Source organism: Hypomesus nipponensis, chromosome 17 (genome assembly GCF_054491055.1).
Source record: "Hypomesus nipponensis isolate SF chromosome 17, ASM5449105v1, whole genome shotgun sequence".
NCBI lineage: Eukaryota > Metazoa > Chordata > Actinopteri > Osmeriformes > Osmeridae > Hypomesus > Hypomesus nipponensis.
Window position 1 is genome coordinate 11954378 of NC_140377.1, and position 22503 is coordinate 11976880.

General features: G+C 42.3%; 1 protein-coding gene across 2 annotated transcripts in view; it reads left to right on the top strand.

Annotated features, from left to right (window-relative positions):
- prkcab (protein kinase C, alpha, b) overlaps positions 1 to 22503 on the top strand; it is a 360544-nt gene that overhangs the window by 246510 nt on the left and 91531 nt on the right. The window contains exons 6-9 of one of the 2 annotated variants that reach the window (XM_084677572.1): positions 9551 to 9707; positions 9783 to 9809; positions 9928 to 10062; positions 12270 to 12363. In XM_084677572.1, coding sequence (XP_084533698.1) covers positions 9551 to 9707; positions 9783 to 9809; positions 9928 to 10062; positions 12270 to 12363 — 413 coding nt within the window. The remainder of the gene's footprint in view (positions 1 to 9550; positions 9708 to 9782; positions 9810 to 9927; positions 10063 to 12269; positions 12364 to 22503) is intronic. The other variant, XM_084677573.1, reaches the window with a different exon arrangement.

Consider the following 22503-nt stretch of genomic DNA (forward strand, 5'->3'; position numbering starts at 1 on the left):
TGCCAGCACCAGGCGCTCGAAAGACTTCATCAGGGCGACGGGTCTGTAGTCATTAAGTCCTGTTGGCCTTGGTTTTTTGGATACAAGTCCCCCACCATTGGATGATGGTGGGGAACTTGAGACAGGCTGGCACATGGCATGTCTCCAGGGAAGTGTTAAAGATGTAGGTGAACACCGGAGACAGCTGATCAGCGCAGTTCTTGAGGGTGGCTGGAGAGACAGAGTCCGGCCCAGCTGCTTTGCGGGGGTTCTGTCTCTTGAACAGTTTGTTCACTTCTCTCTCCTGAATGGAGAGAGTCGTCACTGTAGAGGGGGGAGGGCAGAGGCCTCACGGGTGGAAAGGGGTTGTTCAGGACTGTCCAATTGTCTTTCAAATCTACAGTAAAACTCATTCAGGTCGTTGGCCAGGCGGGAGTCGTTAGTGGAGTGGGGGGCTCTGGGCTTGAAGATGGTAATTTGCCTGAGCCCTCTCCAGACAGAAGCAGAGTCATTAGCAGAGAATTGATGTTCTAGTCTCTCTGAGTACAGTCGTTTAGCCTCTCTCACCGCCTTGCTAAACCTGTTCTTAAGACAAGTGAAGTACAATAGTCCAATGTTGCTGATAGTGCAACCAGTAGCTGAAAGTGACAGTGTGTAAAGTGACTAGTGAGAAGTGTATCAGTGTCCATATCAATGTCTATTCAGAAGCCTGATGGCCCTTGGAAAGAAACTGTTGTCCAGTCTGCGTGTGCGAAACCAAATGCTTTGGTATCGCCTGCCAGAAGGCAATGGGGTAAAAAGACGGAAGGATGGGTGGTAACAGTCTCTTTGGGTCTTGCCAGCTTTTTTGAGGCATCGTGTGTGGTACATGTCCTGTAGGGTTGAGAGCTTCCTGCCGATGATGAACTCAGCAGAATGGCTTTGTCAACCAACAACAAACCACCTATGTGTGAAGTCGATTTGAAGACATTATTCTACATAATTATTCAATTATTCAGTATTTTTTACAATAAATGTCCCCCCAAATGATACACATGCTTTTTGTTCTAAGTTAAGTGATGTAGTACAACCAGCAGGGGGGCTTTTATGTGTGGAGTATTTTTGGATACATGACGCTTATTGAAGTAATTATGACATATATTAAACTCGTAGAGACCAATGTTATTTCTTCAGGTTGCAGGACAGCTCGTTTTGATGAAAATGACTTTGTAGCTTGTTGTTTACCGTACTACAGTACGAAATATGCGTTATTTGTGATTTAACAAAATTTCGCTATAGAGTAATTGATCCCGGAAGTTTGAATCTGTGAATGTCATGCCAACTTTACCGAACGCACCCCTGTTCGTTCACTTCACAAGTGAAGCTGCGAGTAACGTTCCCGTTAGTGAGGACATTGAGTTAATCAGCAAAGGAAGACCTAAACCAGAACTTAACTTTGTGCAGAAAACCAAAGCTTTTGAGAGCCTATCCCCCTATTTTGACGATCTGAAACGCAAGTATCAAAACGCAAATCACAAGTAACTTTGTGGGCGGGACTTTGCCGCTGTTGCAATTATACCGGCGGGATAAATGACTGCGCCTGACGCAAATATAAAATGGGTTGGTCTGAAGGAGCTACATTACTAATGGCTGTGGTTTGGGCATCGAGTGCAAACTAGGAATGACACTTGCGTTGTTGACAAAGTCAATTGCGCTGGGTGCAAGATAGGGCCATATATGTTATAGTGTTGTGCAGAATGACCGGTCAATCTGTAGGCTATATGTACCAACGCAACGTCCCGTCGTAATATTCATTGGCTTATCCTCATCTAAAAGACCCTTCTTCACCGGACACCCCCTACCTATCTCACCTGCTGTAGTAGGCTACACATGTTCCGCATTCTGACACCGCAGCCTCTGCATGGGTTGTACCATGTGAGGGAGTTCTCCCCTCCCAAACAGAGTTGGTTGGGTCCATAAGCCCTCTTTTCCAAAAACCTTTTCTCAGATAGGCTACTGATTGCTTAGCCGGGTGGCACAACCAGTGGCGGTTCTAGACTAATTTTACCAGGGGAGCCAGTGTTTAATCAGAGGGGCACATTAAAAAACGGAAACAAATTATATTTAAACATTAAATACTTAAATTTGCTTTACATTAAAATCATACTAAATGCTCTGGCTCTCCCTCTTCCAGCTCCTCAGCTCTCTCAATACCTTGATATGTTTCTCTAACTTCTTTATTTACTGGGGCAAAAAAGGCTGCAATATCCCTTCCTCGGTTCATGATGACTACTAGAAGAAGAAAAACGTGTAAAAAAAAACCAACAATTTTTTTTTTGTTATTTCTTTGTCAGGTCAGGGGGGCCACAGGGGGGGCCAGGGACATTTTTACAGGGGCACCAGCCCCTGTAGGCCCCCGTGTAGAAACGCCCCTGGGCACAACCGTAACGATACGCGTCAGGGAGGATGGATGGGAGCAGGGCCGGAGCAATGGCATCACTAGACAAGGTTTTACAATTGAAAAACAAAGCTCGAAAAACGATTCTGCACTCAAATAATGTCCAAAAATGTTTGCATTAAGTGTGGAAATCAAATGGAAATTGAATGTTTACAATGTCTGGGTCTGTGCCTGTTGAACGCTCGGATCATCAAACAGTCTCAAAACTTTTATTTTTTTCTTAGCGGAAATCATAATTAGCAAAATTCAATATCCCTTAGAAAATCATGTGCTGCTAACAATTGAATGGTGCCAGGTCTGGGTAGGAGCGGAGGCCTGTTGTTCCGGGGATATTCTATTTAGTTAGTACAACGGGAGTACAACGGTACTTAGGAATGGTTTGCTGAACCCAATGCTAGTTTCCTCAAGGATCACAATGACTCTTGCTTAGAGACTTGTTGCTCTTGTTGGTTAGTGGTAGCTGATTTAAACGGTTGTATTCGCTGGAAAATATTACATTTTAGTTCCTTATTTTTATTTTATTTTACTGTTGCTTGCTTTTCTACAGGTATACTTGCACTTACAGATTCATGTTGTTTAATTGTAACTTGCTTAACTACATGCTCTTAGGGTTTTTCCCTTTGGCACTTATTTTTGGGTTGTTCACAATGTGTGCTTCTTGTTTTGGCTACCCGCAATGCTTTGGGGCTGTCTTGTTGTTATTATCAGTGACCTATGCACTTTGTAAAGCTCTCTCTTGGAAGTCGCTCTGCTAAATGAATACATGTAAATGTAATGTAAATGTAGTTAGCTGGTCCGCAAGTTTTTATTTATTGGCTGAGTGGTCCTTCGTCTGAAAAAATTTGAGAAACACTGCCTTAAGCTGTGTTACTCGTTAGAAATAGAGGACCCTAGACTGTTTCTGCTGTCTCTGCTTAGAAATAGAGGACCATAGACTGTATTAAGTTAGAAATAGAGGACCCTAGTCTGTGTCTGCTGTTTCTAGTTAGAAGTAGAGGACCCTAGACCAGGGATGCACAAATATAATTCAAAGAGGTCCACTGACAAAATGTTCTTCCCCCAAAGGCCCAAACCATTAAAAAGTCTAATGTGCGTTATGATTTGGATTTTGGTATGACTTGTATATGGAGGCCCTACAGCTAATAAACAAAGTACTGACACTTGCTGCGGGAATTATAAAGGCATACTTGTCTGTCCACTCCTCTTTTAAAGTTCGATTTTCTATATCAACTTTTCTGACTTTTGCGCACACCATTCTACAACTTAACCTCTCGCTTCTGCATTTGCTTCTCTCGCTTCTGCTTTTGCTTCTCTCCTTGTCTCTCTTCTAACATGCATTGTAAACTTCAGATTTGATAAACTTGATTGTCTGTTTCGTGAAGTGATTTAAATAACACGTGATTGGAGAACACATTGTAGTATGGAGCGCTGTCTGGGACTGTTTCAGAACTTTTAATGTGTTCATTGAAAATCACGGTTGCTTCATCAGTATTTAATTTACTTTTGAGAAACGAATCTAGGTCCAGATAGAACACAGACACAAACCGAGGTCTGCCAATTGAGCACCCCTGCCCTAGACTGTCTCTGCTGTAATAGAAGACTTTATACAGGACCCATGTCTCTTGTCTCACAATCTCTCTCAGCAGAATTTAAGAATTTTTTAATATGTTTTTTTTTTTGAAAGGGTTTCCTTGGTGATAACAACAGTGCTTACCGTTGCCATGCCAGCAAGGAGGCATAGAGAGCTATACAGTACCATCTACACCAGTGCCTTCAACATTCGTTGATACTTTTGTCAGTTGAGCACTTGAGCAATGCAGGAAGATTTCATGGTTTTGACTGCGTCTCATAAGTGAATATGCTGAAGTGTTCTAACTAGAGACTGTCTGGGATTCTGTAATTCTAACTAGAGACAACAGAGACAGTCTACCATCGTCTATTTCAGTTCGGGGGTCGAGATAGGGCTTGTTTATTTTGACTATATTATATAGTACAATATGCAAACACCCAACCTAATCCAAGGATTTTCTAAAAGATTCTCTCTTATTTTTTAAAGAAGATATATGAGCACGTCAGTGGTCAGCTGATTGTAGATGTTTGTTTCTGTTGTTATGTGATGCCAGGGGCCTGTACTACGAATCAAGATTTGGCGTTAGCGAGGTAACTTCAGGTTCAACCCAGGGTTTTCTGTACTACGACGGTGGATCACTTGTTACCGGGGTAGATCGCCATGGTAACACATGCTGAACGGCTAACCTGGTCGGGAGCAGGATAAGTTGGAGATCAGAGATCAACCGGTATGAAAACCCCGCCCATTAACTAATTCTTGACGATAATGTCGTCACCGTTTATAGTAGATCCTGTGCAGCTTGGTGCGCTGATACTGTAGTGAGAGGTGCGTTCAGAAGAGCCAGAACATTTAGAGACCGACAAAACCCTTTTGCATTCCCTCATGAGTATATTTCTGAAAGATATAGATTCTTAGCAGAGGGAATTACGTATATTGCCAGCTTCTTGAGCCGTATGTTGCCAATGCGACGCATTGAAGCTGTGCACTCAGTCCCACAGACTGAATGCATAGCGTTTCATTATTTAGCTATGGGTAGCTAGTTTTATAGTGTGGGTGATGTGGAGAACCTGAGCAAGAACACGGTCTGCCGCGCAATTTTGAACGGATTTTATGATGAAAAATATATATCCAAAGTGCCCTTTGTAAAAACTTTGGACTCCTAATATGTCGACAAAATGAAAGGAGGTTTTTCACTCAATGTTCTGATTTCTGCTCTGGAAATGTATGCAAATAATATCATATTTTACAATGTCATCATTTGCTAATTTAAACATAGGCCTACATTTACAGGAAACTAGTAATGAAAACATTATTTGACATACTATTAGTTATCAACTTGGGAGGTTTCATGTTGTATGTTATCCCTATTCACTGTGTCTCCCCTTAACCCTTTTGTCCTTGGGTTGCTTTGACCCATTTTCTAATCATTTCCATATCAGAAATTGGGGTTTCTTTCAACCAAAACCTTTCAAACCAAAAAGAACAATGGGTATCTGTACAAAGCTCTTCACAAGTGATACATAAATGATCATTTCACTATTTTCATTGATTGTTGATGTTTCATTCACTTTTATAGCATTTTTCAAAAATAATAAATAGGACATTGAAAGAGAGAAGTGGTGAAAACCCCCACAAAAGATTCAAAAGGCACAACAAAAAAGCCTCAAAAAGGTATAAAAATATCAAAACGTAGACAAAAGTTTAACAAATACATCCTCATGTGTTCTCCCTCCCCTAGGAACAGGAAAAATATGTCAGTGTAACTAAGTTTAGTGTTGTTCAGTCATGTACGATCTCTTCTCATATTCCAGTTTTTCTGTCTCCAGCCTTGTTTTTTTAATTAAAAACCTTATAATCGAGCTCCAGGGTTCTTTTATACAGGGCCCTCACACTGTCTGCTCCAACCTGAAACAAATGAAGAACATTGTCCCTTTGCAAGGCACACTTGGAGAAAGCTGAAGGTGTCCATTTGACTACTGTGTTTTTTTGCTTATACCTTGTGTCTTTGTCTTGGCCTTGAAGTGGAGGCCCTAGGCTCAGGGGGAGGAAGAAGTTCCTCTTCCTGCTGAGTTCAACACCATAGAAATGTAATCAATTGAGTCATATTTGAAATGAGCACTTTAAGGACTTGTGTCTTATGTTGAGACCACCACAATTAGTAAGTCATTACAGACACTTCAATCACAGTCACACGTTCATACACTCACACCCTCTGTGTTGCAAGTGGTAAATAAAACTCAAAGGTGTACCCCCAAAATGAGCAGGCAGACACAGTTTCCTGATCATCTAGGACCTCCACTTGAGAAAGTAAATGGTATATTTCATCCATATTCAGCAACTACATATGGCATACATACTGGCGTATGACTATTAGTTTCACTGTTACCTCTGTATGGCACAGTGGGACGACAGTGGGTGGTGGCAGCAACACCACTGTATTTCCTGTCACTGCAGAGAACAGTAATACATTTCACTCCTACAATATTCATAAATAATTGTTGAATGAACATGTTCACATAGATTACTTGAAACATACATATGCCTGGGCTTCCAACCTGCTGCCACCAGTTGCCTAATTTTTCTTCCTGTTGGCTGCAGGCAATTTCATTGTTCTATAGGCCTTTTGTAGCTATACAATATCCTACAAAAGGGACTAATTCAGGCAATTCAGCCTTGTACTTGTTGGCCTTAAAATATGTGCAAGTATTGCCTACTGCTACTTACCGTTTTGAATTATGGTTTTATATTTATTTAGCATTTGCTCCCACGATCGTTTGCCACTGCAGGGTTGCAACTAAAATAATACAGCAACAAAAGTTTAACGTTGTGCAATGCACCCGTGTAATTATGGTCACATCTTCAATAAGTCATGTAGCTTACGCATTTACAGCGTATGCAATTTTTTTCCAGCTTTGCAGCAGCGACTTTGTTGAAATTTGCCTGTATTATGTCTGTATTCCTGATATGCTTGTATTACAATATTTCACGCAGGAGGAGTAGACAAAGTTTGTAAGATTGTCTGCTCCTCCTCCGTGAAATATGCGGCTCTTGTTTCGTCCATGTTTGCGATTGGACATACGGTTCAAACACCGCCCCTTTATGTGAACGCGCAAGTCTCTAGATTGGAAAGATCTGGGTTGAGTAACGGTGCGTTCACACTGCAGACTTTTTTACCGCTCAGCACCGCCGGCCTTCCCACAGTGCACCACGCTCGGGGGCGTGCCAGACAGATTCATTCAGAGCTGTAGTTCTCTTAAATCACTGTTGTAGTTCTATAATGTCATGGCAAATGTGCAGACAAAATACAACTTTTACACACATTAAGCAAGAATCCGACACTCTTTCTAGATCTGACATGATCTTATCTTCAGCACACAATAGGTTATCTTTTTCCACACTTTTTTTAGGCCGAGTGAAAGATTAAATGCCACCCGCACTCTATGTAACGGGTCTTTTTCCGGCTGGAAAAAAAGATGCATCAGACATAAACGTTGACATGTGTAACCTTTTATTATATTACTCAAAATCTGTGCAAATCATTCGCTAGATTATGACTTGCCTCTACACATTCACTGTATGGATAGCGAGTGGCCGCCAGCCAGCATTTCAGCGTTGAATGTCAATAGTGTGCCGGGTGAGCTAGCTAGACTATGCAGCTAGCACAGAAGAAAGTTACGTAATGTGAAGAAACTGAATTTAAGTACAAAATACAACAAACCAAGGACGCCGACAACCTCAGCAACCCTGCGCCAGGCATATTTTTTTTTGTTTACGTCTCTGTAATCTAACATAGACGTATCATACAATACTGGGTATGAAGACACATACGATGAGTTGCTCTTCCATCTTGAAAATTGTAAAACCTAGAAATGTTTACCATTACCAACAGTTGCTACGTTACAAGAAACAAGAAACCAACCCGATTGGCCATCGCTGGCGTTTTCACGCTCCTCATTTACATAAAGTTCAGAAAATCCAACTTTCGCTGCCCCGCTCGCCTTCCCACAATGCCCTATGCGAGCGTTGCTGCCCCGCTCACCTTCCCACAATGCCCTACGCGGGCGTCAACGCCTGGTTTCATTGAAAATGAATGGGAAGCCGACGCCCCGCTCTGCCCGCCCCGCTGCAGTGTGAACGCACCGTTAGGGTTCGCGTAGCCGGGTAACTGAAAGTAATCCAGAGCATGTTGATCTTGATTCGTAGTACAGGCCCCAGGTGTTTTGGGGCCTGTTGGTTGTCAGGCAAACATGCCAGCATGATACAGTATACCTGTATCAATGGATACCTCTGCAGATCATCCAACAAATCATAGGTCTTTCTGTCACGCACATGTGCAATCCAAAACCAAATAATTCTTAAGCAACAGAGTACGCTGGGGTTGAAAAGTTACCGGACTATTTGCGGAGTGCTACGAAAGACGTGAATCCGAGGCAAAAAAGCCACTTCCCTTGACAGCGGTCAAATATGAGAAATTGTTCACCGCAGAATGTTGGGAAGCCCCATTCAAGTGAATGGAGCATTCTACAGCATTAAGAACAGCCGTATAATAAGACATAAAAGTTTAGCCATAGCTGTGGCATTGAAGACAGTACTGTAGCCTACTACATACCAGTGGGCGAGCCGAGTCTGTGACTGAGGCTAACGTCAAAACAAGACGCGGTCTCACTCAAATTCCAAGTTTTACACAAATAACAAACTATGCTGACCCGCTGGCTGTCTTCGCAATCGACATATCTTTAAAACACTGCTGTCCATTTACATGTAGAATTGACCCTGGTACGAAATTAAGAAAATACTCACCAGACACAGATCGAGTGTTGACAACACTGTTGTTGCTGCCTCAATCGTCAATGGAGGCTGACAGGCTCTCACGTAGCCAACAAATCAACGTTTTTACAGCAACCTATATTAAAATCTCACCACCTGGCTGTTTTCACAATAGTCATATCGTCATAATATTTCCCTCTTTCTGTTATTTAGTGTAAAATTGAACTATAAAATTAGCTACGAAAATACTACTATGACGCGTTCTAGCATGGCTGCCGCCTAAAAGACTAGGCGGTCTCACGGGCGACCCGCACTCGCTCAAATTTCAAAGACTGTCACAACCTAAATTAAAAATCAGAGACTGCATTTCCACCCAAAATCGCTTTCTCTACAAAGCCAAATGGTTGTGATTTTTTGGGGGTGGTATTTTTCACTTGTAATCCAAGTTCCAATTTGCGTCTCTATCACGTTGTATCCATGCATCGTTGCTAACGTGTGTTGACATGGTGACGTAGCTAGCACAAGTTACCCTTCGTCGACAAAAGGCACTTTGTCGCCACAAAAACCTTTAACTGTGCAACGGAACGTAAATCCCAATACAAGCAACGCAATCGCTAGCAAGACGAAACTTTTGACACCTACATTGTCTATGTAGTCCAAATATTTCCGGATCCTTAGGGGGGCAAAAATAAATACAAATAATAACAAATATATTTGTGAGATAACAATGGTTTGTGCTCGCCGAAGGGAAGCCCACCCCAATAATAACTCTCTCCTCTCTCCCCTTCTTTCCACAGTGGGTGAGGCCAGGAACCTAATCCCCATGGATCCCAACGGTCTGTCGGACCCCTACGTGAAGCTCAAACTGATCCCTGACCCCAAGAACGAGACCAAGCAGAAGACCAGGACAATTCGCTCCTCACTAAACCCCACCTGGAATGAGTCCTTCACTTTGTGAGTTCAGCATGTGTGGGTGTGCATGCGTGTGTGCAGGTGTGTGTTCTTACTTCATGTCCTTTGTGTTTCCAGTAAGCTGAAGGGAAATGAAAACAACCAGTGAGTTTATAGAACACAATACAGTATGTGTGTGTGCATGTGTGTGAGCATGAGTCTTCAGTACGATATGCACGTTTGTGTGTGTCCTCTCACCCTGTGCCTTCCCCACTCCCCCCAGTAAGCTGAAGGTGATGGATAAGGACCGCAGATTGTCTGTGGAGGTGTGGGACTGGGACCGCACCACTAGGAACGACTTTATGGGTTCCATGTCCTTTGGCGTATCCGAGCTCATCAAGTCCCCTGCCTGTGGATGGTCAGTGCCCCTCAATCCAACCAATCAGATGTCCAGTTGATTTTTTTAAATAGAATGATCGCAACTCAGCCAATCTCAACACACACACACAGCCAGTGTCATGTCAGCACACACTTCCCTTAGGTATAAAAAGATCAAAACGTAGACAAAAGTTGAACAAATACATCCTCATGTGTTCTCCCTCCCCTAGGAACACAGAAAAATATGTCAGTGTAACTAAGTTTAGTGTCATTCATTCAGTCATGTATGATCTCTTCTCATATTCCAGTTTTTCTGTCTCCAGCCTTGTTTTTTTAATTAAAAGCCTCTTATAATCGAGCTCCAGGGTTCTTTTATACAGGGCCCTCACATTGTCTGCTCCAACCTGAAACAAATGAAGAACATTGTCCCTTTGCAAGGCACACTTGGAGAAAGTTGAAGGTGTCCATTTGACTACTGTGGTTTTTTGCTTATACCTTGTGTCTTTGTCCTGGCCTTAAAGTGGAGGCCCTAGGCTCAGGGGGAGGAAGAAGTTCCTCTTCCTGCTGAGTTCAACACCATAGAAATGTAATCAATTGAGTCATATTTGAAATGAGCACTTTAAGGACTTGTGTCTTATGTTGAGACCACCACCATTAGTAAGTCATTACAGACAAACTTCAATCACAGCCACATGTTCACACACTCACCATCTGTGTTGCAAGTGGTAAATAAAACTCAAAAGTGTACCCCCAAAATGAGCAGGCAGACACAGTTTCCTGATCATCTAGGACCTCCACTTGAGAAAGTAAATGGTATATTTGATCAATATTCATCAACCACATATGGCATACATACTGGCGTATGACTATTAGTTTTACTGTTACCTCTGTACGGCACAGTGGGACAACAGTGGGTGGTGGCAGCAACACCACTGTAGTTCCTGTTACTGCAGAGAACATTAATACATTTCACTCGTACAATATTCATAAATAATTGTTGAATGAACATGGTCACATAGATGACTTGAAACATACATATGCCTGGGCTTCCAACCTGCTGCCACCAGTTGCCTAATCTTTCTTCCTGTTGGCTGCAGGCAATTTCATTGTTCTAAAGGCCTTTTGTAGCTATACAATATCCTACAAAAGGGACTAATTCAGGCAATTCAGCCTTGTACTTGTTGGCCTTAAAATATGTGCAAGTATTGCCTACTGCTACTTACCGTTTTGAATTATGGTTTTATATTTATTTTGCATTTGCTCCCAAGATCGTTTGCCACTGCAGGGTTGCAACTAAAATAATACGGCAACAAAAGTTTAACGTTGTGGAATGCACCCGTGTAATTATGGTCACATCTTCAATAAGTCATGTAGCTTACGCATTTACAGCGTATGCTATTTTTTGCCAGCTTGGCAGCAGCGACTTTGTTGAATTTTGCCTATATTATATGTCTGTATTCCTGATATGCTTGAATTACAATATTTCACGCAGGAGGAGTAGACAAAGTTTGTAAGATTATTGTCTACTCCTCCTGCGTGAAATATGTAGCTCTTGTTTCATCCAAGTTTGCGATTGGACATACGATGCAAACACCGCCCCTTTATGTGAACGCGCACATCTCTAGATTGGAAAGATCTGGGTTGAGTTAGAGAGTTGATAACCGCCGTCGTAGTACCGCTTATCGTGACTGCGATTGTTAGGCTTCCCGTTGCCGGGTAACTGAAAGTAATCCAGATCATGTTGATCTTGATTCGTAGTGCAGGCCCCTGGTCTGTCTCTCACTGATAAACCCTAGCCAAGCACTTGTTTTGACAGAAACCAGATGGCGTAAGGCATCCCAGCTGCCAGCTATGAAGAGACATGCTCTGTCAGACACCAGTGTTTGGAACTCCATCCATCCAGTATTCTCAGCAACGGATACACACTGCACTCATAACTGGGGAAATGTCCATCTGAGGACAAATGGCCCCAAATAAAAGCTGGTTAATAGTAGCGACTGTGTTTATTGCTACTTCATTAGATTCATAGACAAATTGTGTGTTATATGAATGGCTAGATAAGATTGGATGAGTGGATTGATTAAAACATTGACAGACACACTGCCTCCTTGTCCCCCTGCCTCCCTGTGCCCTCCCTGCGCCACCCAACACCTCTCTGTCCCCCTCTGTATCCCCCTCTGTACCCCCCTACACTATCCTGTCCCTTCCTGCACCTCACTCCGCCCCTGTCCCCCCCTGCACCTACAGGTATAAGATGCTTAACCAGGAAGAGGGAGAGTACTACAATGTCCCCATCCCTGAAAAGGATGATGTCAACCTGGAACTCAGGCAAAAGTTTGAGGTGAGCTGACCAAGCTTGGGATCTTTGTAGTCCATAAAGTCTAACTTTGAGGCTAAAAGAAGTAACGCAATGACTAGGCCTACTGCATGTGTGAAAACATCTAGTTCTAAAACACAAACACACATCTATCCATGGAATCATCCTCTAAGGGATATCACCCTCTCAGCATCAGGAGCCAGTGCTGTCACATCACCATGGTTACCGCACATACAATTTTGAGTCTTGGCCCCCCTCCTTTACTTGTTAGTTTTAGTGTGTGCCTTCAACTCCCAATTTCAACCCCCATCTCTTTATTTCTCTCTCACTATCTGTATTCACCAATAGTCTGTCTCTCACAATCACGCTTCAGTTTCAACACCGTATATCAACCCCTATCTCTCTCTTTCCCCCCCCCCCTCTCTCTCTGACATTCTCACTAGTTGGGGTGGGAATCACAGAGTAACTCACGATACAATATTGATACATTGCCCTTGATAATGATGTATCACAATACAGCAATACCTAATTGCCAGACAATCATCTCCTATAGACTACACATCACTATACTGAAAGGATACAATTTATGTGGAAATTGTGTGGTGTGCTTGCGGCTGCCCCAGAAATGGGTTGTTTGTTTAACTAGCCTATATTACCTTCAAACCTATTGTTTAGACCAGGAATTGCTAATTATTTTTGGTAGTACAGGGACATTCCCCCGAGGCAAGTAGGGTGAAGTACCTCGCCCATGGACACAATGTATTTTTTCACAGCCGAGAATCGAACCGGCAACCTTCTGATTAATAGCCCTATTCCCTAACCGCTCAGCCATCTGACTCCCTGTACTGGAGTGTGCCAAATTGCCGGAGAAACTCAGGGCCTCGTGTATGTATATTTGCAAACGACGCGTTATTAGCGCCATGGCCAACCCGCAGATTGCACACGCTGTGATACTCCAGTTTACATCGTATTTACGAAACCCGCAGGTCATCGGGTAAACAGCGCCTTTCTCCGCCCACTACACTGTACATTGCGAGCATTTAAACGCGCAATTGAATGCGCCTTTTCCTCCTTTTCTCTTTCTATCAAGCATCAGCCACCAAAGTCAAAACAGCAATAATTGTTTGAAATGATCCATGAATGCCAATATTTGTAATGTAGAGAGGAGTTTACTGCTGAAATGGAATGTGAACGAGTCGGAGATTCGTTTCCAGTAACTGTAATATTGCATGGTTGCTTAATCTGTAACGCGTAATGATTTCTTGTTTTCAACTCAAAAAGTGTGATCCTTGTGGCAAAAATCCTTTGGCCTATGTCTTTGTCTTGCTCGTGTTACGGCTGCCATTTCACCAGGAGGCATATGCGCATCTTGGTTTACGGCTGCTTTTATATTTTTTATTTTTGAAACTTTCTTTTTATTTGTTTTTCAGGTTTAGCGATAACAAACAAACAGACAAAGAACACGTAGGGCAAGCATGGGCCATACTAGAATATAAGTACATCAGAGTTCAAGAACAATAATATTTTTTTTTTTAAAGGACAGGAAAATGTATAATTAGAGTGGGCTACATTCCTCACAGTGGTCAGACCATTTTTTCCAGGCCTTGATATAGCGGTCAAGCTGTAGCCTTAGGGAAAAGGTCAGTCTCTCCATATAGTTTATTTCGTTGACAATATTCGTCCCATTCGTCTTTAGAGGGTGGCTCTTCCCTTAGCCACTTCCGGGTGATGGCTTTCTTACATGCAACAAGAAGGATTTTGAAGAGATATTCGTCATGGGTCATAAGGTTGTCCGGTAGTTTGCCCAGGTATAGTATAACAAAGGAGTTAGCAACTTTAATTCCAAAAATTTAACTTATTTCTTTGGAAATCTCATCCCAAAATGGCTGGATAAAAGAGCAGTCCCAGAATATATGAAAATGATCAGCCATGGGTTTACTGCACTGCCTCCAACATCCACTCTGGCCCTGAGATCCCTGCTGCATGTATTGAATTTTTGGAGTCACAAAGGAACGTATTGTGTTCTTCCAGGAAAATTCACGCCAAGATCTTGAGTTGGTAGTTTTCACCTGGTTTTCCCAAATATCACTCCATTCTTCTTCAGTTATCTCCAGGCCCGATTCCTTCTCCCATTTTTGTCTGACATGGTCAGTGGACTGGTCTTTTGAATTATGCAGTTCCTTATATATCCGAGAGATTAGGGCAAAACCGCCCTTGTGTTTGGGAAGTTGTAGGGTTTTAAATTTAATCCGGGGTCTTTTGCTATTCCACACAAACCTTGAGATCATTCTATTCCAGTCATTAAAGGCAGTAGGGGGAATAGCAACAGGAAGAGACTGGAATAGGTACAAAAGCCTGGGGAGCACAACCATCTTAACAGTTTCAATTCTATTTGACATATCCAGGGGTAGTACAGTCCATCTACTAAGGTCTGCTTTAATTGACTTAGTAACAGTGCTATAGTTGCTTTCATAGACTTTAGAGATGTCCCTTGGGATCCACACACCCAAATATTTAACAGCCGTAGCGTTCCATTTAAAGTCGTATTTACTTTGCATCTCATCATTCGGATTGAAGTTGTAACAAAGTATTTGGGATTTATTCGTATTCAATTTATATCCTGAGTAAGTGCCAAACAATTCCAAAAGAGACATTAATTTGGGAATACTTTTCTCTGGGGCACTCATAGTCATCAGAACATCATCCGCGAATAAGCTTGTTTTGTATTCAGTACCCCCTATACAAATCCCCTTTATCTTCCCTCATAGCTTGAGCCAAGGGCTCTATAAAGAACGCAAAAAGGGCAGGGCTAAGTGGGCAACCCTGGCGGCACCCTCTCTCTAATTTGATGGGGTGGGACAGGTGCCCATTAATTCTTATTCTGGCTGTAGGGGACGAGTATAAAGAGATATTTTGTTGAAGCCAAATCGCTCTAACACCTTGTAAAGATAGCCCCACCCAACTGAATCGAACGCCTTCTCTGCGTCCAGGCTGATCAATGATGCACTGATGTTTTCCTTAATCACATAGTCAACCACATGCAGGGTGCGCCGAATATTGTCCTGTGTTTGTTTTTCACTCATCATTTCCGAGACAATATGTTCGACCCTTTTAGCCATAACTGATGCAAATAGCTTATAATCAGTATTTAAAATAGATATAGGCCTATATGAACTACATTCCCCTTTGTCTTTGCCCTCTTTATGAATTATTGTTAGTACTGCCTCACTCCATGATTTGGGTGTCTGTCCCTCTTTAAGAGTGTAGTCAAAACATTTAAGGAGCAGTGGTGCCAACTCAGGTTTAAAGGCTTTATACCACTCACTGATGAAGCCATCAGACCCAGGCGCTTTATTAGCTTTCAGTCATGAAATCGCTTTGTCTAGCTCAGCAATGGTTATTTCTGAGGTCAAAATATTATTTTGCTGGTCACCAATAGAGGGAAGATCCAGAGATTTCAAAAATGGTTCTATCTTCAAAGTATCTGCCGTTTCAGGCTGGCTATATAAGTCTTTATAATAATTCTCAAAAGATTGTTGTATATCCTCTAGCTTGTAACACATTGTGTTATTTCTCGTATTCCCTATTTTATAAATAGTCCTCTCGGTTTGTTGTTTACGTAGTCTCCAAGAGAGAAGCTTCATAGCCTTGGGACCTGATTCATAGTATTTTTGTCTGCTAAATCTCATTTTTACCTCATTTTGTTCATTGTAGATCTTGTTTATTTCCTGTTTGACACATTTTAGTTGCGTCAATACTTGTGGGTTCTTGTGGGTAGAATGTTTAATTTCTAAGTCTTTCATTTTAGCCTGTAATTCTAGTAGATGTTTTGTTTACTCTTTTTCCTATAGGCAGAGAAGGCTATAAGTTTTCCTCTTATTACCGCTTTCCAAGCATCCCACAAAACATTAGGTGAAACTGTTCCATTGTCATTTTTTGTTCAACTTTTTTGTTCATTAAACTCGGGTTGAGGCGCCATAGTGAATCCTTTTTATTATCCAGGTGAAGTGTGAGATACACCCCTGAGTGGTCTGAAACATCTCGAATACCTATTTTACAGGCACTTATCCTGTGTCTATCCACAGTGTACATAAAGAAATAATCTAACCTAGAATATTCTTTGTGGCAAGATGAGTAATAGGTAAATTGTTTTTCCGAGGGGTGTAAGTCTCTCCATACATCTATCATACCAGATTATTTTAGAAGTTTTCGCATAATTAATTTTTAGGCTGTAAAAATGTAACTGAGCATTCCAATCACCCCCACAGATTACTATTCCTGATGCCTCTTGTACTACTAGATTGAATATTTTTTGATAGAGTGACCTATCTTGTCCTGGAGGCATGTACACATTTAGTAAGGTCACTTCTTTGTGGTCTATCTTACCTCTAATAAGTATAAAGCGACCTTCCCTATCTTTGATTTCAGCTGTTAGTTGGATATCTATTTTATTAGGAAGTAAAATGGCCACACCCCTCCTACACCCTGATTTATGCGAGGAGTAAAACGTATTCATAAACCCCATCTTTTTTATTTTTTTGTGCTCTGCATCAGAGAGGTGTGTCTCTTGCCAAAAAATGACCTTTAAACTTTCCCTTTTCATTTTCGCAATAACTTTGCTTCTTTTCACAGGATTATGTAACCCATTCACATTAAGTGATATTACCTTGTAATCCTGGTACATTGACATGGATTAGATCTCTTTCTGACGGCCCATTGTGCTGGCACATCTCAAAGCTATCGCAGACCCTCTCCTGGACCCCCTGCAGTTAGCCTACAAAGCCAACAGGTCTCTAGACGACACAGTCAACATGGCCCTCCAACCCCCAGCACCTGGACTCTCCAGTATCCTACGCCAGGGTCCAACACTCTGCTCTCAAATCATAAACAAAGTGATCAAAATGTACACACTATCAAGCAGTCAGTGAACAATACACCAAAAAATTGAAAACACATTGTTCAAAATGTAGTTGTCAGGGAGAAGTATATTTTTAATCTCAAAACAAATTTTGTATTTATCCGTCATTGTCTTTTAATGAACGAAAACATGTTCTATCCTAGTAGCTCAAAATTGATCAGACATTACTACTCTCTACCTTGCTCTTTGCAATTTTGTTTGTTCTTTCTCCTCCTTGTACCCCTATACAATACTGTACCCTGCATCTCACTACTCACAACTCGCTCTTGTTCTTTGTTGAACCTGCAACCAGTCAAAATCTATTGAGCAGTCAGTACTGTTACTGTAACAAATGGAAAGCACAATGTTCAGGGCCATACAATTTTTTTATTGTACAGTATACAGCCCAGGGCTGGACTGGCCATCGGGCGTACCGGGCAATGCCCGGTGGGCCGGCAGGCATTTTGGGCCGGGCCGGGTCCATTAAAAAAAAAAAATATATATATAAAATAAAATATATAATTATTACAATTTTTTTTTTTTTATGGACCCGGCCTGGCCCGGCCCGGCCCGGCCAAGTCACACAGCCGAGGCCGAGGGCCGAGGTCCCCCATGGCACATAGGTGCGTGCAGGCCAGGCAGGCTGTCAACTTCACCTGAAAGTTTAAAAAAAATACTTTGTCCCTGGCGGTCTCAGGCAATTACTCATTATGATTAGTTCTATGCTGGGCCTGGCCCAATCACATACACAGCAGAGGGCCGAGGTCCCGCCCTTGGGTCTCGGCTGTCAATCAGTCACGTCACGTCACTTATTGACACTGACAGAAAAATGGAGAAAAAACGGAAAGGAGGCGCGGAGAAAGTCCGAGATAAAAAGAGAAAAGCCCTAGAGGCAAACTCTGCAACATGTGCTAAAATATCGGACATGTTTGCCGCGACAGCTGGCCCGGCTTCATTAGCACCTGCGACGGTGGAAATTGCGGCGGCGGAGGCTGAGGAGGATGTCGGTGATGATGGGGACGGAGAGGTGACTGAATGGCGGCCGAGGCCAAGCGCAGAGATGGGTGGCGCTGGCGGCGGCCCGGCCCCGGGGCCGAGCTCAGCCTCAGACGAAGTGGCGGCGGTAAGAAGTTGAAATTTAAGTTTGTGTTGATAAAGAAATATTTGTTAAGCTAGATTCCTAAACTTTAACACAGTATGTAGTTTCCTAACAGTTAGCTCCTGCGTTATAACAACATGTTGTACAGAGTAATCTAGACTGAGCCCGGTCAAAGTGGCTATTTTAGCTAACACAACAGTTAGCCCACTAAACATTTGCTAGCTTTTCTTTGGGGAGTTAAATAGCTCTGTTGACTGTGTATTGAAAGAGCATCACTTTGCTATTGCTATTTGAACAACATTAATGTGAGGAAGCTGTCAGTGTTTAATTGCTTTATTAATTTATTAGGCTTTATGGGTAAACAGCTTTTTTGGGACATGAAAACATAGATAAAACTTGTTTGTGAGCCAGCTTAATAAACAAAATTTAGACAAACATGTATTCCCTGGAGAAAACATGTGTTCTAATATTTCTTTTGTGTGTGTGTGTGTGTGTGCGCTATGAGTAGACTTTGTGTCCAATTTACAGTGTTATTTTAGCTTGCTTGCTATTATGTTATAGTTTGCAGGTGTTATAGCTTACAGTTATTATTTATTATCATGTAATAGTGAAATATTGCTATTTCTAATTGCTAATAATGATTATTCATTAGTAGGTAACCAGAGAAATAACACTAGTGAAATTAATGCTCCTGTCTCTCTCTCTTTCTCTATGTTTAGTCAAGTCAGACTGTTGGAGTAGGAGTGGAGGAGTCACAGGAAGATCAGGCAGTTGTAGACTATTTTAGCCGCCCTCATTCCACAAAAAGGCAGGAATTCTTTAAGTTTCACCCACAGCAGAATGCCACAAACCCTGTCATCCAGAGGCTCTTCACAAGAACGGACGACATGGCATGGAAATGGCTGACTTATAGTGATGAACGTAATGCTTTATTTTGTTTTCTTTGCCTTGCTTTTAGCAAGCCCAATGACCCAAGTTCTTTCATTGGAGGCATGACAGACTGGAGGCATGTGCACCAAAGAATAGAGGAGCATGAGAGAGGCATGGCACATAGACAGTGTGCTGAGGCATATGTATTAAACTGCTCCAGAGCAAGTGTTGATCACCTCCTTGAGGGAAGACAGCTTTTTTAATCTCCACTCCTGTTTTTACATGTGGCCATTGAAAGAACAAAAGGTTATTTTGGGCTATTATATAAAAGATTAAAATTATGATCGTACCTAATTGTTTAATTTCTATTTTTATAAACAATGTACACGTTTGTATAAACAGTATTTTCATTAAACACTGAAAAGGCATCTCTAGCAATGTTTCTTTGACAACCACTTTCACTTCAAGATGGGTATTGTGGCATTGTAGCCATCTCTCCAAAGATGAAAGTCTCTGTAAGTATAGTGAAAGAGTGTATGCATTTTTCAACATGGTTACTCTCATCCATGTAGGCTACTGCGCTTTATTTTAATTGTTGAAACAGCACAATATGCGCATATATCCTCTGGTATGTTGTGTGCCTCCGCATATCGTATAAATAATCTTGGTGGGCTGCCATGGCTAAAAATGCCAGGGCTGATTTCTTGTCCCAGTCCAGCCCTGATACAGCCTACAATGCACTGTACTACAGAATAGAATACTAAAAGGGACAAAAATCTAAGGAGTAAACGTGATTAATGTGCTTCTTCTTGTCTTTGGGCTGGGTCTGGCCAGAGCACTTCGTCGACATCACAAGCAATATTTTCCCACCTTCAACAACCTGTTTGCTCTCTGAACTGGCTTATATTGGTTGTGTCGCATCATTTGAAACAAGTGAAATACATTTTGAGTGGTTGTGTTTTGTCAATGACATGTTTTCTCTATTTGTATGTGATTGTTGCCATTTGTGTTTACCAGTATGGATGACATGTGCATTAGAGTGCAGAATGTGTTTTGAGAGTGCAGAATGTGTTTTGAGAAAGAGAATGTGTTTAGAGTTTTGCTGAAAAGTCTAAGTGAGATTCTGCAAATTGTGTTTTACCATGTGAAATAGTTTAAGGTATTGACAACAGACTGCACAATTAGCTACATGAGTTCAGGCAACTGAGAACTTAGTTCAGGCAATGGGTTTTAGTGTTTTAGCAATTGAGAAAAACTGTAAGCTGGGAACAGACATCTCTGACTCCTGGTCCATTAGCACCGGATCTCCCCAGGGCTGCGTCCTTTCCCCTCTGTTCTTCTCTTTGTACACCAACAGCTGAACCCACAGTCATACCTCCGTCAAACTCGTGAAGTCTGCAGACGACGCCACCCTCATTGGGCTCATCTCTGGTGGGGATGTTTGACTATAGGTGGGAAGCTGACAACCTGGGGACCTGTAGCCAGACCAACTTAGAGCTCATTGCTCTTAAGACAGTGGAGATGGTTGTGGACTTCAGGAAGAACACAGCCCCACTCACCCCATCACCCTGTGCGACTCCCCAGTCAACACTGTGGAGTCCTTTCGCTTCCAGGGCACTATCCTTTCCCAGGACCTGAACATCAGTTCCCACTGACTGCGCAGACTCCTACCTGTTGCCAGTATGGCACCAAAGAAGGATCCAGCCATGGAATATCTTGAAGAAAGCAGGAAATCGTTGGATTTTCTTTCTGGGGAAACCTCCGCTATCCGACTCCAGCAGAAGTCCATTTTGGACTCGGTTGAAGAGGTGAAGGCTTTGCGGCTTCTTAACGAGGAAAAGGATAAACGTGTTCTGGAGAGCCGAGTGGCAGATTTAGAACAATATACCAGGATGAACAATGCGAACAATTGCGAATCAAGCCCCGTTCTTCTGCCGGCGCGGTGGCAGGGCCCTGTCCGACTGGTGAGCCATCGCATGGCGTGACTGACTCTGAGGAACAAGTGGCCTCTGTCCTCTTGTCCCAGGGGATATGGCTGGGCTGTGACACCGAGGAAGCGTGCCATCCGCTCCAGAGAAGAAGTAACAACGACAAACCAGTCCTTATTATGCAATTTAGTAACCGGCGACACAAATCTGCTCTCCTAAAACAGGGCAGGTTGCTAAAAGGGTCAGATGTCTTCATTAACGAGAACCTGATCAAGAAGAACGCTGACATTGCGAGGAAGGCCCGGTTCCTGAGGAAGCAGAAGATCCACTCTACGTGGACCACAAAGGTCTTCATTAAGCTGTACGGAACACCGGAGGAGGCAAAGGTTCTGGTTGTTCGGGACATCACGGAGCTGGTCAAATACGATTGAACTCTTTGAGGAACATTTGGATCACAGGTGATATCACGCATGACTCATTGTCACCATGTCACAAGTACTGTTTCTGCATCATACATTTACATTTAGTCATTTAGCAGCTGTCTTATCCAGAGCGACTTACAGTAAGTACAGGGACATTCCCCCCGAGGCAAGTAGGGTGAAGTGCCTTGCCCAAGGACACAACGTCATTTGGCACAGCCAGGAATCGAACCAGCGACCTTCTGATTACTAGCCCGATTCCCTAACTGCTCAGCCATCCTCATCATGGGCATAACACTAACACCTAGGACTGTTGGTACCGATAACCTGGAACTGAAAACATTCAATTATACAGACTATAATTGTCAGGGCATGGAAGAGGATATAGACCCAGAAAATAACTTATTCAATGACATTGTTGATAACTGCTGCTACTATACAACGGATCAATACAACAGGACAGTTAAAGTAGACAATAATCTCTCAATCATACACTTCAACAGCAGAAGTTAAATGCAAACTTTAATAGCATCAAAGACTGAGCCAGTTTAAACAGCTATTAAGCATTATTGCCATCTCTGAAACCTGGATCAGCTCTGAGAAAGGCTGACTTTGACCTGGAGGGTCATGAGTTCAATTATATCAACAGAGAGGGGAAAACCGGTGGAGGAATAGCTGTGTATGTGGACAGAAACCTAAAGTATAAAATAGTAGAAAACATGACCAGGGTGAATAAACATGTATTTGAGTGTATATCAGTTGAAATATAAATGGAAAAAACTAAAAACATAATTGTTAGTTGTATGTACAGAGCTCCTGGTTCTAATATGGACATATTTAGGGAATGGTTTGGGCAAACATATACAGTTACATCTCAGAAGGTCTTTTTATTCTGTGGGGACTTAAATATGGATCTACTTAACTTAAACAATCATAACCCTACTGAAGAGT